General features: G+C 47.4%; 1 protein-coding gene across 1 annotated transcript in view; it reads left to right on the top strand.

Annotated features, from left to right (window-relative positions):
• The window catches only part of Vit (vitrin), a 113354-nt gene that overhangs the window by 68248 nt on the left and 27484 nt on the right, over nt 1-17622 (top strand). The window contains exon 7 of the mRNA XM_060364314.1: nt 3815-4000. Within this exon, the coding sequence (XP_060220297.1) occupies nt 3815-4000 (186 nt within the window). The remainder of the gene's footprint in view (nt 1-3814; nt 4001-17622) is intronic.

The raw sequence follows: 17622 nt of genomic DNA, 5'->3' as shown, positions 1-17622 counted from the left end.
AGGAGGCTGGGGAAATCTGCTATGGAGAGGGAGAACCAGGAAAACACCCTCCTGCCTCCCCTTGGCAGTTTGCTAAGCCCCGCCCTATCGGGCTGATAGTGCAGTAGATTTCACATTTCACATCCCAGGCATCTCCTGCCCTCACTGCCCTTTTCCCACCACAGCTGCTGTGTCACCGCTCCTGACAGTAAGCTTCGGTTACATCACCAGCGACCTTGAGATACATTCAGGAATTCTCAAGTGACCAGGGCCCTGTCTTCTGCTTTCTTCCCTTTTCGGGGACAAAGAGTTTGGGGTCAACCACCCTTAGTTCAAACCTTGTCTCTATTTCCATTTGTCCCTGGAAGTGGGAAAGCTTCTTGACCTCTTGAAAAGTCTGTTCCTTAGCTTAAAACAGGAACGCTTGTGTCTGCTTCCGGGACTGTGACAATCTTCACCTAGAATGCTTATGTAAAAATCCTCCAAAGTGCCAGCCCACATTAGATGGGCAGTGGATCTTAGATCTCCTGCCCTGGTGTACAGCCCCGAGGCTCAGAATGAGTCAGTGGTGAGAAGAACTCCCCCCACCCCCCTTTTCCCAGCATTCAGACCTCTGGGCATCTTGGCTTCTGTCCTCTTCACCATCAATAAGGCACACTACTGTCCGCTGCAGAGTAGGAGGCATAACATCATGGGAGATGTCAACTCCTACCTTGTTGGATTCCCACATGAGCCAAGCACAGCGTGGGTGACTTGTACACTTCACCCAAATTATGGCAGCAGCCCTGCCCCGTAGGCATGACTGTCCCCTTTCATAAGAGACAGGTCCAGATAGCTGTAGAAGCAAGGCCGGAGAGGGTGAGGCTAGGAGCCTAGGCGGCAAACTTATTTTTCTTTGTTGGTTTTGGTTTTTCAAGACAGGGCTTCTCTGTGTGGCCTTGACCATCCTGGAACTCATTCTGTATGTAGCCGAGGCTGGCCTCAAATTCAGAGAGATCCTTGGCTGCAATTCTTACATCAAAATTCCATGGTCAATAGGAGATCAGGAGATCTGGCAAATCAGCCTCTCTGGGAGCAATTCCCGGTGGCTGCATGAGTAACTCCCTGTACTCAGCCCCGTGGATCTGCCAGACGTAGGGAAATCTGGGCTCCACCTTCTGCTGCCGAGAAGGCTGCCGGTGAAGCTGTTCTTGGCCAGGCCCACGAGCACCATGCACTGAGAGCACAAGGCATTCCTGCGAAAGCCTTTGAAAGGAAACAAAACCTCCATATATCTGACACGGCCTGCAGAAACTGTCTGACTGGGTATTATGTCGGATTTCTCCTAATGAATCAAGAGTGAGATATTCAGTAAGGACCTGAGCGAATTAGGAGAAGTGGCATCCTTTTCCTTCATGGTAAAGATGGTTCTAATTTGTGACAGGGAATGAACAAAAACACAGGACCCAATAGATGCCTCTTGAGTAAATCGATCAAATATTTGAAAGCAGCTGTGTCCTATTGATGGGCTCATTGGCTGCCATTTAATCTCTAGCTCTCTTGAAACTGAATATTCACAAACCAAGATGACTAGGGTAGTCAGGAGCCTAGGATCTGGCCACTGGGGTAAGAAAAAGATAATTATTATTTTTGAACTATAATAAGTTTATGACAGAAAGATGTTCTAAGCAAAAGCTTTACTTTGCAGCATTACGGCTGGATTAATGGTTTGAAAGTAAAAGTATACTGCCTGGTTGTTTGTACCTGTCTCTCGAAATGAATAATTGGATCCTGATCCTGGTCTTTGAAATCTACAAGCAGTTCTACTCAGTGGCTCCTCCCTGCACGAAGCAGACCAAACCTGGACCCACATCTCCCTCAAGAGGCGCTAATGCCATCTAGCACCAGCAGAAGGCAGGGGATCCCTCTTGAGAAATTAAACACTTCTCTAGGATTTATTACGAATGGCTGTCCTTTAAAGGAAAGGAAATGTCATACATCAGGCAGGTTTGGCTCTGCCTCAGGGTGGTGCAGATGTCTGCTGAAGCCCAGCAGCCATCCATGGCTCTTTGGTGATGGTCTGGCCCAGTCTTCTGTCTGACTTAAAGATGGCCAAGTGTTGGCAAGCGACAGGGTAAATGAAAATGAGAAATCTGCTTCCTACCCGCAAGAACAGATGGGAAGGCTGAATCGAACCCCTGATCCCAGGTTTGCTTTTTGTCTGGCCTGTGATTAGCCCCTGGAAGGTGACAGTGTCAGGGTGTGAAAGAAAGCGGATGCCCGTGCTGAGCAATGGGTCTGAACATCTCACCAAATGTCTGTCTGCAGGGCTGTAGTTCTGACACCATTCTCGTAGGATGCTGTACCATGTACAGTGCCATAGGACATCAAAGAGCAAATTGGATGGAGAAAGAGGCATCTTTTGACCTCATGTGCTACCCCTTGGCCTGCTTTTCCATGTGTCTAAAATGCACCAACCCTAAACACAGTGACAAGCTAAAGCTATGGTAGACTGAAAAAGTCCCCTCCAAAAGATACTCAAATCCCCATCACTGGAACCCAAGCGTGCCCTTATATGGCACATTTCTAATATGATTAAGGGTCTTGACAATGGATATTTTCCTGAATTATCTGGGTGGGCTCTAACACAGTCACACACATCTTCATAAAAGGAAAGTAGAGGGAAGTTACTTCACACCCTGGGAAGAGGAGTCCACATGAAGATAGGACAGAGGGAAAACCTGAGGCTGTTACCCTTAAAGACAGCCACAAACCAACCCAGGTGAACTTGGCTGATACAAGGAGCACACTCTACCCTTGGGCTTCCTTGAGGAACCTCTGGAGCCTTGTGTCAGTTCCCCACACTCCTGGAAACGACCTACCACTCAGGCCTAAGAGATGGCTCAGTGGTTAAAAGAGCTTGAAGCTCTCGAAGAGGACCTGGGTTCAATCCTCAGTACCAGTGCAGGGCAACTCACAACCACCCAGAACTCCAGCTCCAAGGGATCTGACTCCCTCTTGTGGCCTTCAGTGACACTACACCCAAATGCACACACGCACACATAGGCATAATCAAGAACAAAAATGAAAATTTAAAATAATAGCTCCCACTCAGACTCAGGTAAGCAACCAAAACCAAACTGAGTGAAACAAATCTAGGACATCATAGTAAGAGGGAACTTATTGGGTAGAAAGAGAGTTTCAGGGTGGGGAGTTGGTGAGAGAGGGCGATGGGAAGTAAAACGATCCTAAATCGGTATATACACGTGAGAAACTGTAAGAAATAAAGCCCATCGACACAATCTAAATCTTCATAATTTAGGGGAACCTAGGTGGTGCTTGCTGCTGAGTTAATCCAATCATCCCAATTATTTGCAAGACATCTGGGCCAGGAGAAGTCAGCTGACTGACCATCAACTAAACCAAAATGTGTTCTGTAGGAGCGAGCCACAGTGAGGGCCCTGCAAGCACCATGTAACCACAGGCCCATTACGGTTAAGATGGCAAGGTAACAGAGCGGGCAAGAGGGGGAGAAAGAAAAACAGGTTAGAAAGGAATGGAACAAACCATTGTCCGTGGTGCCCAGCAAAGTAATTTGGCCACTACTCGTGCTCTGCCTTTTCTCCATTGCAATAGTCTTGAACTGGAACTTAAATATGTCGTTTCATCTTTGTTTATTGCATGGCTTATTGCTCTGAAATTGTACAGGCTGTTTGTGTAGATCCGACCCTCCACTGCAGCTAGCAAGGGTCTCTGCTAACAGCCGGAGGTGTTCAGTAAACATTTATTTGACTTCCGGTCCTCTAAGTCCTTCAGGCTGTTTTGTGGGCACCAACGCAGTTCTGTCTTCTCACAGGTGAGACCACCAAAGCCTATGAGAATCCATCCATCCCAGGGACAACCACACAGCCTGTCACCCTGACACAAGCTCTACCTCTCCCGGTAGCCGAGGCCACCCACAGAGCCACCTCAGTGCCATTGGCAACATCTGTCACCAGCAACCCCAGACCCCAACCTGCGGGCCACAGGAGCCGGGAGATGGGTGAGTTTGGCCAGCACGTATCACTGTGTGCTACGAGAAGGGCACGGTCTGTATCCTTAGAGGAACAGCTCGTTTGGAATGTGGGTATGCAATGCCCAGGCCTTGCCCTTTCAGCTAGGGGTGTGTGAGACCGTCACCGAGGTGAGACACGGCAGACTGTGTCTTCTTGCTTCAGCACACAGCTGCTGCTACCATACCTGTGAAAAATCACCTTTCCTTCCTCCAAAGGCTCCGCTGAAAAGGACAGCGGGCTTCATCTAGCCATTGTTGTGTTACTGGATTTTGTTGATTTCCGTAAATAATGAGTGGCCCATACCCAGAAGTCTTTAAACGTTAAGAATAAAACCGAAAGACTCCCTTCAGGAAGTCAGAGAGCCGACACTTGCTTGTCTCAGAGTTTCTGCACAGGCTTCTGTCTTCACCTCTCTACGATGAAAAGCACCTGCGTCAGTTCAAGTAGTTTTCTAGCAAGGGGGATGGGAATTGTACACTGCGATCACTGTTATCTCAGAGGCTTTCTCTGGGCATTTCCTGTCTGGGGACACCTTTCCCTTCTTGGAGCAAGTTCCCAGGACTCACTGTTTTCACCGTCACTGTTGCCACCCAATTTTCAACCATTCCTGCCGTGCAGCAAGATCCCCGTCTTCCCCAGCAGAGCCCAGCGCCTGTCTGCCCAGCCTTTCCCCTTCTACAGGAGAATTCATGCTTTCGACGCACTGGGCACTTTCCTAAGCAACCTACACATCTTAGCTCTGGTTTGTAACAACTATGTGCAGCCGATCTGTATGACATCTAACTTGAACAAATCCATTGTTATGGTGAATAAACTACAGAATAAGGTGATAATGGGATGAGCCTTAGTCACACTGGTGAGGGGACCATTCTCTGACCAGAAATGAAGTGTCAGGATTCGAGGCTGATGAGCTTCCCTAATGTCTTCAGTAATTAATTAACTGTGAGGATACAAACCACCCATGCATTCCACAGGTCAGGTAGAGCATATGCTTTATTGTATTCTTGACAAGGATTCCACTGTAAACATTCTATTTCATCGATGCCTCCTAGAATTTGGGACCGAAAGGCCCCAAATCAGAGAACCATAAAAGCAATTTTGTGAAGTTTTGAAATACATCAGACATGCTCCTGACCCATCCTATTCTTGTTATTTACATTATACTAACATTAAGTAATATTAACACAAGTTCAGCAAGAGAGAACTATTCTAGGGTTCTGGGAAACCAGGGCTCGCAGGAGTCCCCAGAACCAGAGCTTTTTCTCTGTTACACCCCAAGCTCTCAGCTTTAGATTCCTTCATTCTCTCAAATACATTCGAGTATCTGAACCAATGTCGTCTCTCCCAGAGGGCGTCAATTCTTGTGTAACAGAGAATAGTGAGTGTGTGGCTTGTTTTCTTGGCCTGGCAGCTTGGGAATCTTGATGCCAGTTTGGCTGAAAACCCCTCCAAAAACCTGAAATAGTGACTCCCTACCTGGCACAGCTTTGTTGCTCCTGGCTTTGGGACAGGAACTTTGGACAGCAGCCTCCGGCCCCAGTGTTTTCTTTTCATCCTTGCACAGCACTGCTTCCATGAAACCCACACACTGCTGGGCAAGTCCTTTGAGAGAGAGCGGCCTCTGTGCAGTAGGCACCGAAGCTGTTAAGACAGGAGCCCAAGCAGGCATGCAGGGAGGCTGTCTCAGCGTGCACTGCCCACTCCAAGACAGTCTGTAGCCATGGAAAGAAGCAGCTGTGAACGTCCAAAGGCATTTGTCCATTTAAAGTAACAGTTGCGCTGAGACACTGCTTACGAACCACACAATCCACCCACTTAAAGTCTTCACGCAGACAGAGCTAGGATACCCATAGAGTTACGTGGCCATCTCCACAATCAAATTCTAGAACATTTTCATCATCCCCAAAGAAACCTCATTCCTTTGAACCTGAACCTGAGCCACCAACCCCTGGGTCCTACATCAGTTATTCTCAGCCTGTGGGTTGTGACCCAACAACCCTTTCACAGGGATGCCTAAGACCCTCAGAAAACACAGATACTTACATATTTGCTCTTCGTTACAGTAGCAAAACTACGTTGAGGAAGTAGCAACGAAAACAGTGTTATGGCTGGGAATTGCCACTACTTGAGGTTAAAGGGCCTCAGCATTAGGAAGTTTGAGAACTGTTGTCCATCTACCTACGTTTATAAATGAGTCTTTAAAAAAAAAAAAGCTTATGTGGGGGGTGAGAATTTTACTTTGTAAGTTTTACTCCACAGTTCTCGATGTGAATTTGGGGATAACACAGCCTGCTGCAGCATCAAATGACTGAAGCCCGTCTCCTTCACCATGGGCCATTGTTCAGTATACCTCCAGAAAGATGATGCCTTGTGTCCATTTATAAAATATACTTAATAAGAGACCTAATGATAAAGTGGACTAAGGACGTAGCTCAGTGAGGCCCCGGGGTCCATTTCCAATGCTACAGATGCCCTTCGTGAAGCATAGCTGTGCATACTTGCTGTGATATTTTAACCCAACTACATGAAATAAAATACCTTTTATATGGCTGAAATATTCTGCCAACGATGAGAAAACACTCCTTATTGTGTTGACAGACAACATTGTTGTTCTTGTAATTATTTTTTCCCTTTTATATGTGGGCCTGAAATGGAAAGATTCTAGAAGTGAGTGTGACTGGGGTGTTCAAGTGAAGCTTATTTCATTTAAGAAGTATTTACTGAATGCCTACTATGCATCAGACAACATTCGAGGATCTTGGGCTATGTGGTATCCCACGTCAACGCTGAGATCCATAGCCAGTCCCTTCCGCTGAGGACACCTGACATGTGTGTAGCGGAATGGGGCCTGTGTGTGTGTGTGAGGCCTGAGAGTCATCTTTATCCTGCACTGAGGTCAAAAGCTCCCTGTCAGACAGAACACAGCACCTTAGACTCTAAATGGTTCTCAAGCCTTGGCTACAGACCCTCATGTTGTGGTGATCCCCAACCATAAAATTATTGCATTGATACTTCATAACTGTGATTTTGCTACTGTTATGTATCATAATATAAATATCTGATATGCAGAATATCTGATATGTGACTCCCAAAGGATTCGCAACACACAGGTTGAGAACCACACTGCCTTAGCGGGAGATTGGCAACCAAACAAATACAGAGACAGGAGCTCTCTCAGCGTGGGAAAGAAAGCCAAGGCGTGGGAGGACTCCCAGAAAGGGAGGGCTGGACACAACGTGGCCCTTTCACTGACCCGAGAATGTACAAGCCAAGGCTAGGAGTAATGAGCCAAGAACAAGAGGGACAGAGACTCCTCACAGGACAGGCAATCTCCGTGGGAGAGGCCGGAGATGGCACCCGGTGCCCCAGGAACACCCAGCGGCAGAGAGAGCCTCCAGGAGAGCCAGACCCACAGCTATAGTTGGAAAAGACTTCTGCAGAGAGAGACAATCTGCAGGCCCAGCTGCAGGGTCGGCTGGGGTCTCTCAGATTCAGAAGGTAGAGCAGCTGCTTGCAGCATTGTTTTCCCAGTCAGGTTCACTTTTTTAAAATTTATTTTTATTTTTATTATTAGTTACATTTTATTAACTCTATATCCCAGCCGTATCCCGCTCTCTCATTCCCTCCCAATCCCACCCTCCCTCCCTCATCTCCTCCCTGCCCCTTTCCAAGTCCACTGATTGGGGAGGACCTCCTCCCCTTTCATCAGACCCTGTTTTATCAGGTATCTTCAGGACTGGCTGTAAAGTCCTCCTCCGTGGCCTAGCAGGGCTTTTCCTCCCTTGGGGGGTGGGGAGGTCAAAGAGCCTGCCATTGAGTTCATGTCAGAAATAGTCCCTGTTCCACTTACTAGGGAAACCCACTTGGTTACTGAGCTACCATGGGCTACATCCAAGCAGAGGTTCTAGGTTATATCCATACATGGTCCTTGGTGGAGTGTCAGTCTCAGAAAAGACCCCTGTGTCCAGATATATTTGGTCCTTGTGGAGCTCCTGTCCTCTCCACGTCATACTAACTCCCCCTTCTTTCATATGATTCCCTGCACTCTGCCCAAGGTTTAGTTATGAGTCTTAGTATCTGCTTTGATACACTGCTAGGTAGAGTCTTTCAGAGGCCCTCTGTGGTAGGCTCCTGTCCTGTTACTTGTTTTCTCCTATTTCCAATGTTCATCCCATTTGTCTTTCCAAGTGAGGATTGATCATCGTACCCCGGGTCTTTTTTCTTGTTTATCTTCTTTGGGTGTATAGATTTCAGTATGTTTATCATATCTTATAGGTCTATATAAGAGAGTGTATACCATGTGTGTCTTCTCCTTCTGGGATACCTCACTCAGGATGATCTTGTCTAGATCCCACCATTTGCCTGCAAATTTCATGATTTCCTTAAGAAGCACTTTGGTGGCTACTGCTGATGTACAGCTAGAGCAGAGGGGGAGAAGAGCACTGCCTAGTGGCAAGGCATAGAAACGACAGGCCCATTCATTTGCGTTCCAGCGCTGGGCAAGGAAGGAGGAGGAGATGGAGGAACAGGGGCAGGAGATCAGTGTCCCTCAGGTCACTCCCTTCACACGCACTTTCCATCCTCGCTAAGATGTCCATCACCTGTGAAGGCTTTTCCTCCTTAAGGTGTCTGGATGAAGTTTTTTTTAAAATTCAACCTTTTAAAAGACAGGCATTTCAGAAGAAAAATGGAGAAAGACTATGATCAGGCAAACTACAGCAGGAACTACAAATGTCCAATATATTCTTAAAAAGATATCCAACTTTATCAGGGATCAAATAAGAGGCAATTAAACAGCAAAATGTTACACACAGAGAGAGAGAATTCATACTACAAACTGAAATGCACAAGTTGGGCAAGAGTGTGGAGAAATGACAGAATTCACACTTCCAAGAAAGAATTGTAAGGCAAGTATTGTCCAAGGGTGAGAAGAATGGGCACCGGATGTGCTCACAGAAAGGAACACAAAGATTTACACACCCATCATTAGAAATACAGGTAAAGCTACCATAGAACTGCTCAAATGGGGTGCAGCAGAAAATGCGTCCGTGTACACAACGGAATGCTAGCCAACAAATGAAAACTGAAACTGTGGCATTTTCAAGAGAAATGGAGTTAGAGGGAAAAGTAGAGATCATTATTTTCAGCAAAATAAGGTGGAGTTCAAGAGAGGAATCCCATGTGTTCTCTCATATATGGAATCTAGATTTAAGCGTGTGTGTGTGTGTGTGTGTGTGTGTGTGTGTGTGTTATGTGGGGAGAGAGAGAGATGCAAGTAAAACATGGACTAAGTGAGAGTAGGTCAGCCAGGCACAGTGGTGCACACCTTTGATCCCAGCACCCAGGGAAGCAGAGGCAAGTATATTGCTATGAGTTTGAGGCCAGCCTGGTCTACAAAGCAAGTCCAACACAGCCAAAGCTACACAGAGAAACCCTGTCTAAAAACAAACAAACAAACAAACAAAAATGAGAAAAAAGAGAGAAGAGGTCTAAAAGGAAGAAAGTAGAGGACAACAGAACAGAGCAGGTAAGAGGGTGATGGAATACATGTGACAGGGAAATGGGGAGTATCATTTGAGGGTATGATTAAAGAAAGGGGCACCAAGAAGTAGAGCGGAAAGACAGTAGGAGAAGGGAATTGAACAAGAGCATAATATAATGACATGTATATATAAAATGTCACAATTAAAGCCATGACTTCAAATGCTAACCTTTAAGATTAATAAAAATAAATGACCAAAAAGCGGAACGTGTGGGCACTGGCTGGCATGAGACTGGCCTGTGGCAGATTGCTCAGTCAAAGAAGTGAGGTACAGCGCGGGCTCCCCGCCTGGTCTTGCACTTGCGTGTTGTGTGTGAGAACATGTGCACAGAACAAGGGTTGTATTTCTACACGCCAAAATAGGAAGCCAGCAGCTGCCGGCTGGACAGCAAACGGAGGCTCTTTGCCATGCACGGTATACAGAGCTAACTTCTTTACAGTGAGCCTACATTATTTTCATGGATCGCATGGATAACAAAGCTGCTTTGAGTTCATGTCACATAACTGAAGCAAAGTCAAAGGGAAGGGGGGAAAAATCCCACCATGGATAGACTTTAGAATCTTCTCATTAGATTCTAAATGAATCTTCATCTTTCCTATGAGACATGGGTCTTTGGCTCAGCTACCTTCTCCCCCAAAGGGACTCTGTGTCTCTTTGCAAACTCCATCTCCCTTCTCCCTGTAAAGCCTTCCTTCAGAGAAACTGCCAAGTAAGCAATGAATGGCGAAATGTGTTTGACTCTCTCCCAGAGTAATCAAGCTAGCTCATTGGAGGCCTCTGGAAAGGACCAAAAGCTAAAGCTATTTGTATCAACTGCAAGCTTATGCAGCTTAGGCGAATTGCTAAATGTTGAGTGACATTTCTGTTGAGGGGTTGCTTTAACCTCCCCACAAGTGGCACAGCTAAGAAGAATTATTTTTGAGAACAAGGAAATTTAAGAAAAATGGCCCTTATGAATAAGGGACTACTTTTCCAGTCATAAAATAGAAGGGTGTTTTAAATTCAGTCTACTTTGTTTGTTTGTTTGTTTATTTGTCAATCTACCTGTCATTCTATCTATCATCTATCCATCTATTTATTGTTCGATCTGTCTGTCTGTCTGTCTGTCTATTTATTTATTTTCTGTTCCAATGCAGCCTCCAGGACAGGCTCAAACTTCACAACGGCTCTGCCTTGGTTCTGACCCTGGTCTGGGCTTGCTAGGCTGGCTCATGGAGAGAATGAGGTGTACGTTTGTGCGCTGGCCAGTCTAAGTGTGATTCCAGGTCTGTGGCCCACCACCGCCTACGTGAGTACACAGTCCTGGCGCCTGTTCAGGTGGGAAGCGCCTCAGCCTTCTTCCTCCGTGCTGCCCCTCCACATGCTTCCAACTGCCCAAATCCTCACCTTTCGATTTTGAGCTGACACAGCCTGAAACTAGTTAGGCCAACAGAATGCACTGCCCTCAGGCCCAGACTTGTGAAGAAACCTGTAAGGAAGACAGAAAGTAAGCCGGGCCTTTGCCCAATCTCCCAGAGGCGATTTCATGCAGGTTGCGGTGGCAATTCCTGGGGTCTAGGTACCCAGGCTCTTAGAAGCCCGAAGAGAGACGTTCTCTGAGCTCGTGCTTGGGGAAACCGACTTAAGCAGATCAAGGGAAATTTTTACCATGTCCCAAGAAAGGGCAGAGTGTATCGTATCTTGCTTGGGGACATCTGTTAGGCTTCGGGGAAAGAAACAGGTTCACTCCCAGGAACGTGCCCCTGAGCAGCACCCGCTGGGGCTCTCTTCTCTTCTGTGCAGCATTTAATAGCTTGGTGCTGCAACAAGCCTGCAGCAGGTCTCTGCAGAGAGGGTGTGGGCTTCCCACAAGTCCCACCAGGCCTGCGCTGAGGGCTGGCGGGCCGGCTAAGAACTAAGCTAGTGCCTTTGAGGCCACGGGGCATGAGGACTGCCATGAAGGGAGGTGGGAGGTTTTCTTGTCTCCCTCCTTCTGTTTGTGCTTAACTTATTTAGGTGTGTGTGTGTGTGTGTGTTGGGGGGGTTGTGTGTGTGTGTCTGTGGACTACATGTGTCCCTGGTGACTTGAGGAGGTCAGAAGAGGGCTTTGCAGATGCTGGAACTGGAGTTAGGGCTGGTTGTGGGCCCCCACGTGGATGCTGAGAATCTAATGCCACCCCCTCCGCACCCCACCCTCACATCCTCTGCAAGAACCAGTGGTCTTAACTGTTGAGCCACCTCTCCAGCCCCATGGCTTCTGTGTTGATTGATTCGTGATAAGAGAATAAGATCCATGCCCCATCCTGCTCACCCCCCAATCAGGGTTAACAGGTTTCTACAAACTTCACAATGACACTTCTGTCAATGTGCACTCTGTGATTTTGGTTTCAGAACCAGAACTGGCCAGGCCGTGGGACATTCTCTCGTCTCATTCCCCTGGCCAAGATTTCTGCTTCCTCTGTGGCCCCCAGTGGGGGAGCCAACCACAGATAACTCAGCTGGTTAAAAAAAAAAAAAAAAAAAAAAATCTGGACCAGAGCCTCTCTCAGCTGGGGACAGCATAACAGAAAAAAGCAGGTATTAGCTGGATGTAGATCTGCTGAGCCTGTAGAATTCTCATGGCTACCCAGAGACCGTGTTCCAGAGGTGCCTTCCAGAAGCCTACAGGAGCAGGTATCAGCCTAGGCAAGCCACCTGCTCCTTTCAGTCTCCCGTCCTAAAAATGTACACCCATGATTACCCTTGGCTTCTTCAGATCAGCTCCAGGTCCACAGAGTTTGGGGGGCACGCCAAGTCACTTCAACCTTTGGGAAGTCTTTGTTTTGTCTCTTCTTAGTAAGAAAGAAGAAGCCGCAATCAGGGTAGAGGCCCTAGGGTTCACGTTACTTTGTCTCCTCCAGAGAATCCCACCCACTAAGCAATCTCCCGGGGCTGGCCTCTGGGATAAGGTGCAAAAACCAAGATGCACCACGTGAATCAGACATGAGTTAGGGGTGGAGAGAAACAGGGGCACATTTCCAGGTTCCAGCTCCCCTTTTATTTCCTGCCTGTTTGCCTTTGGATTGATTCAAGGTTCTGTTCCAGTGGATGAATTTGACCTCGTTCCTTTTTAGTAGCCAAATCTCCCTCTAGTTCTTTTGTTCTGTGAGTCTCTGCTTCCTCTTTAGTTTCCTTCATGTTTCTAATCCTTAGACCCACACACACACACACAAAAAAAAAGGTTTCAGCTCCCTTTTACCCAAATCTTGTCCATTTCTGCAGCTCTTCCCCTTCTCACCAATTAATTATCCTAATTAGCCTTAACTGTCAACTTGACCTCAGCCTGAACTCACCATGGAAAGAGTGCCCAGATCAGATTAACCTGTGAGCTTGTCAGAGGGAGGGTGTCCTGATTTTTCATTGATGGAGGAGGTCCATTGTCCACCATGGGCAGCAACATTCCCTAGTCTTGTAGTCCTGGGCTGTAATTTGCTAGCTAAGCAAGAGCCTGGAAGCAAGCCAGCAAGCGCCATCCCTCCACGGTTTCTGCCTTTGGGTTCCTGTCTGAATTCCTGCCCTGACTTCCCTCAATGACAGTCTATAACTTGAAAGTGTAAGACAGAGGAATCCTTTCCTCCCTGAGTTGCCTTGATTCTGAGTATTATGTCACAGCAACAGAGGAACCACCATCAACCACACAACTGCCCTGGGCCACTCACGTCTTCCCCATAATTCTCAGCATGTCCTTGCGGGGGGGTCACCCTACCACCTAAAGGTGTGCAGGAATGGATAGCCAGAAATCTCACAAAAGCTCCTGCAGAGGGGAGAAACTATCTGTAGACTCGAGTGAAAGCAGTCGAGAACATCTGGGGCTTTTAGGTCTCCCGCCAGCTCTCATCTCCCACAGGCTCATACAAGTCAAGCAAGTTGCCCAGTTCCTCAGCTATAAAAACTGCTTGATCCTGGAATTACAAAGAATTGCATAAAATGCATCTAGGCTAATGCCCTACCAAGAAAAAAAAAGAATCCCCATGCAAACAAAAACCCTTTGAGGTCTTCAGTAACCAGAGAAAGTCTGGGATTCTGAGTGTCTTTCAACTCAAGAGACAGTTTCAGATCTATGAACCTCAACTCAACGTCTCATCATTTCTGGAGTAAATTCCACCAGTTCCTCCAACGGGTCCTTCTGTGACCTGGTAGTGCATGGCGGAGCCCTGAACCCAGAGCGGAACACAGTACGTGTGTCTGAGAACTACTGCTCCTTTGAAATTAGCACTAGCCAAGTGGGCAAGGTCTGTCTCACATTTGGCTCCTCTCTACTCAAGTCCCTGGCCTCTTTCTGTTCTAGAATAAGCAGGTCCCTGAATCCCGTCTGTGCATACTTGAGTATGTGTACTCGGGTGAGAATATCAAGCAAGGCCCCATGGGCTCTTTTTGAGTCAAATAAGCTCCTCTGGCCTAGAAGCCTCGGCATGAATTAGTGCTTCATGGAATTAGTGTTTCCGTGAAAAAATGTTTTCCAGGTCCCAAATAAATATCTCACAGTGTGTGTCGGAGGGCATCCTGTTTGAAAACCTGGGGCCATTAATGCTTCCCTGGCATGAACTCATTCCCAGGGCTAGCACATGTCCCCAGTGGTCTCTAAAAGTACCTTTGTAACAGGCTGCTGGCACGCCAATGCCTTGGGCACAGCTGCTGGCCTGTATTCTCTTAGCGCTTCCTGTGTGGGTACAGCAAGAGGAAATCTGAGGGAAATGTGTTGCCTTCTTGCCTGAGGAACACACAACCAGGAAAGGAGACAGGAAGCTGCTAGCATCTACTAGCTCTGGAAGCCTGCTATAGCATCAAACTTCCACTTCCTCCTTCAAACTGCACCCCAGGGACTCACCAGGGAGGAACTTGGGGGGCTCTCCGGCCACCTGGGCTTCAGGCCCATAAAACTTTATAGCCCTGGTGGCTCTATGTTGCAGCTCCCTCTGCTATGGTGGTGATTTCCAGATGTGCAGGGGAACAGAAGAAGCTGAAACCTGCCTCAGTATCACATGCAGTGTGTCATAGGGGCAGGCACTATCATCAGAGGTCCTTTTGAAGAGTTAGGCACTTCAGTGGGAGTTACAGGTGACAGTGCCAGGCCAAGCTCTTCTGTTGTGTAATCAGGTACCCTGAGATGCTGAAACAACAGTGGTCCTTTCTTCTATGTGTGTGTTTGTGTGTTTGTGAGAGAGAGACAGACAGACAGACAGAGAGAGAGAGGGAGGGAAGACAGGGAGGGAGGAAGGGAGAGAAATTAGTACATGGATGGGTGTAATAGGTGGATAGATGGATGGATAGATGGATGGATGTGTGGGTGGATGGATGGATGAATGGATGAACAGATAGGTTGTTGGATGGATGGATGCATGCATGCATGGATGGATGGATGGATGGATGGATGGATGGATAGATAGATAGGTTGATGGATGCATGGATGGATGGATGGATGGATGGATGGATGGATGGATGGGTAGATAGGTGGATGGATGGACAGATAGGTTGATGGATGCATGGATGGATGGATGGATGGATGGATGGATGGATGGATGGACAGATAGGTGGATGGATGGATGGGGAATAAGTTCAGTCTCTGGAAACTGCTGACCTGAGCTCAACTTTCAACAAAGGCAAATTTTTGTGTTCTCGTTTCCCCATGTGCAAAATGGGGTCATAGCCGTACCTAATTCAGGCGCACTGTGACTTAGTACTTTCAAAGCACTCTGGCTGACACTGCAGAAGCTCTTGGCAAATGTTAAAATTCCACACAGTGCTTCCCTTAGCCCTAACTTATCTGGGAGACGGTCAACCAAAGATGGCCACCAAAATAATTCCCTGCCTGCTTGAGTGCCCGTATTTACGTGTCCTTCCCAGCCTTCCCTGTGTGAGCCAGGGCAGGATCCGTCCTCCTGGCATCCGCCTTCCACAGGAGAAGGCTATAGGTGAACTGCAGACCAGATGGCTGAGGCACACCCTGCCTGTTTTTGGCAGCCTCAGGATGGCCTTCTGACTGATTTCTTCCCAGGCCACCCTGTCCCTCCTTGACACCCAAACACAAATGCCCTTTTTTCATTTCTCATTACCACCAAGTCCAAAATACGCTAAACCTCAGCTGTCCAAATATTTTTCAGGCCCTGGTTATTAAATGAATGCGAATTTGTTCAGATTTGTCACCAAGCGAGATGAAAGTGGCACTGATGGACAGGCTTTTAGGAAAAAAAAATTAAGAAGATGGGGTGGCCAAATTAATAATGTGATCAGCATTCTATTTTCATCCCAGCTGTAGCCCCCTCCCTCGAAGGAGGACCCTGGGTAAGATGCACAATCCTCATTCAGAAAGGCAAACAGGATAGACATTGGAAGAGGAAGAAAACAGGAAACAGGACAGGAGCCCATCAGAGGGCCTCTGAAAGACTCTATACAGCAGGGTATTAAAGCAGATGCTTTGGGCACAGTGTTGAGGAAAGTTTAAAATGCTTTTTAAAAAATAACATTTTAAGAGTTTTGGGCAAGAGACGCCAGCAGCATCTTTTTGACAAGGAAAATAGTGCAGTGTTGATTTCCACCAGCAGGTGGCAGTAAAGTAACAAGGGTAAAGGGAATGTTTACAGATCATTAGAAGGTCTTGGTAGCAGGAGGCTCTCTCACCCAACCTAGTTAAGGCTCACAGAGGGTGCCATTGACTGGCTCAGTGTCAGTAATGCCTGAACCAGCTTAAATCCAGGTCTCACGACCAAACCCGGGCATACTCTGAATGTTAACCTTTTTAAAATCCCCTGGCCTCTTTGCATGCAGAAAAATTAAAACTCCTAGAGAGTGGTTTAGTAGTTTCCAACCGCAGCAGGACAGGCAGCCTTTGGGTGATAAAAGCTGTTCCTGTCCTAGCGCTTCTGGGAAGCACGCAGGGAAGGACAGAGAGAGAAGTAAGTCATGTTTGTGTTGTGAGGTTTCCCAACATGCTCTCACTGCCCCTGAGCTCTCTTAACCATATGGATTTCCCAAAAACAGAGCAGGGGTTAGTGCGTAAATCCCCCTTCTCCATCATCCTTTCCACCTCACAGCCTGCTGGTGCGTTAGAATGCAGGCGCGTGTTTCTTCACTCTGTGTCCGAATCAGGGTCACTACTGCTGTGATGAAACACTATGACCAAAGCAACTTGGGGTGGAAAGAAGGAGTTTATTTGGCTCACAGTTCCATGTTGCTGTTCACCACCAAAGGAAGTCAGGGCAGGAACTCAAGCAGGGCAGGAAGCTGGAGGCAGCAGCAGATGCAGAGGCCGTGGAGGGGTGCTGCTTACTGGCCTGCCCATCATGGCTTGCTCAGCCTGTTTTCTTATAAAACCAAGGACCACCAGCCCAGGGATGGGACCACCCACAATGGGCTGGCCCTTCCCCCATCAGGCACTAATTAAGAAAATGCATTACAGCCAGATCCCCAGGAGACGTTTTTGCAATTGAGATTCCCTCCTTTTCGATAACTCTAGTGTGTGTGTCAGGCTGCACGACACCAGCCAGCACACGCTGATTTGAGACATGCAATGAGAGGAAACTTGGAAACTGGTAGAAGGGGCTGACGTTGGAAAATAATCCAGACAAGTGGGACAGGTGTAATTAAAATGGTAAAATGGCGCATATTGATGTGGGTGGGTAGAAAGATGGAGAGATGACTGAACCTGTGGGTAAAACATTAGCTCAAAACACTTCCAACGGCTGCAAGGAAAATAATGCCAGCTTCTCAGTAATCGAAGACAAAGTCAGCATACACTGCTTTGTCTGGGTAAGAGGTGACTCCTGTTCTCTGGATGTGTTCAGCTACCAGCCAGCCACTAAGATACTGGGAGTATGGGGTGTTTCAGACTAGACAAGCCTTTCAGGAATCCTAGGATTTCTTTTTGTCCATGCCTCTTGGTGAAGAGGGAATGAAGCACCTACCTTTGGTGTTAAAAGCTCTGTGTGGAAGGACCATCAGAAGGGTGTCATGCTTCTTCCTGCAAAATCCTGGTCCATCTTCCAGTATTGAACTTTTTACCTGGTCTGGGAAGCAACGTCCTAGCAGATGCCTTGAGAACATTTGCTTGT

The sequence above is a fragment of the Meriones unguiculatus genome, chromosome 1 (genome assembly GCF_030254825.1).
Source record: "Meriones unguiculatus strain TT.TT164.6M chromosome 1, Bangor_MerUng_6.1, whole genome shotgun sequence".
Classification (NCBI taxonomy): Eukaryota; Metazoa; Chordata; class Mammalia; order Rodentia; family Muridae; genus Meriones; species Meriones unguiculatus.
The sequence above is the reverse complement of the archived record's forward strand: the minus strand, read 5'-3'. Positions and strand labels throughout refer to the sequence as shown.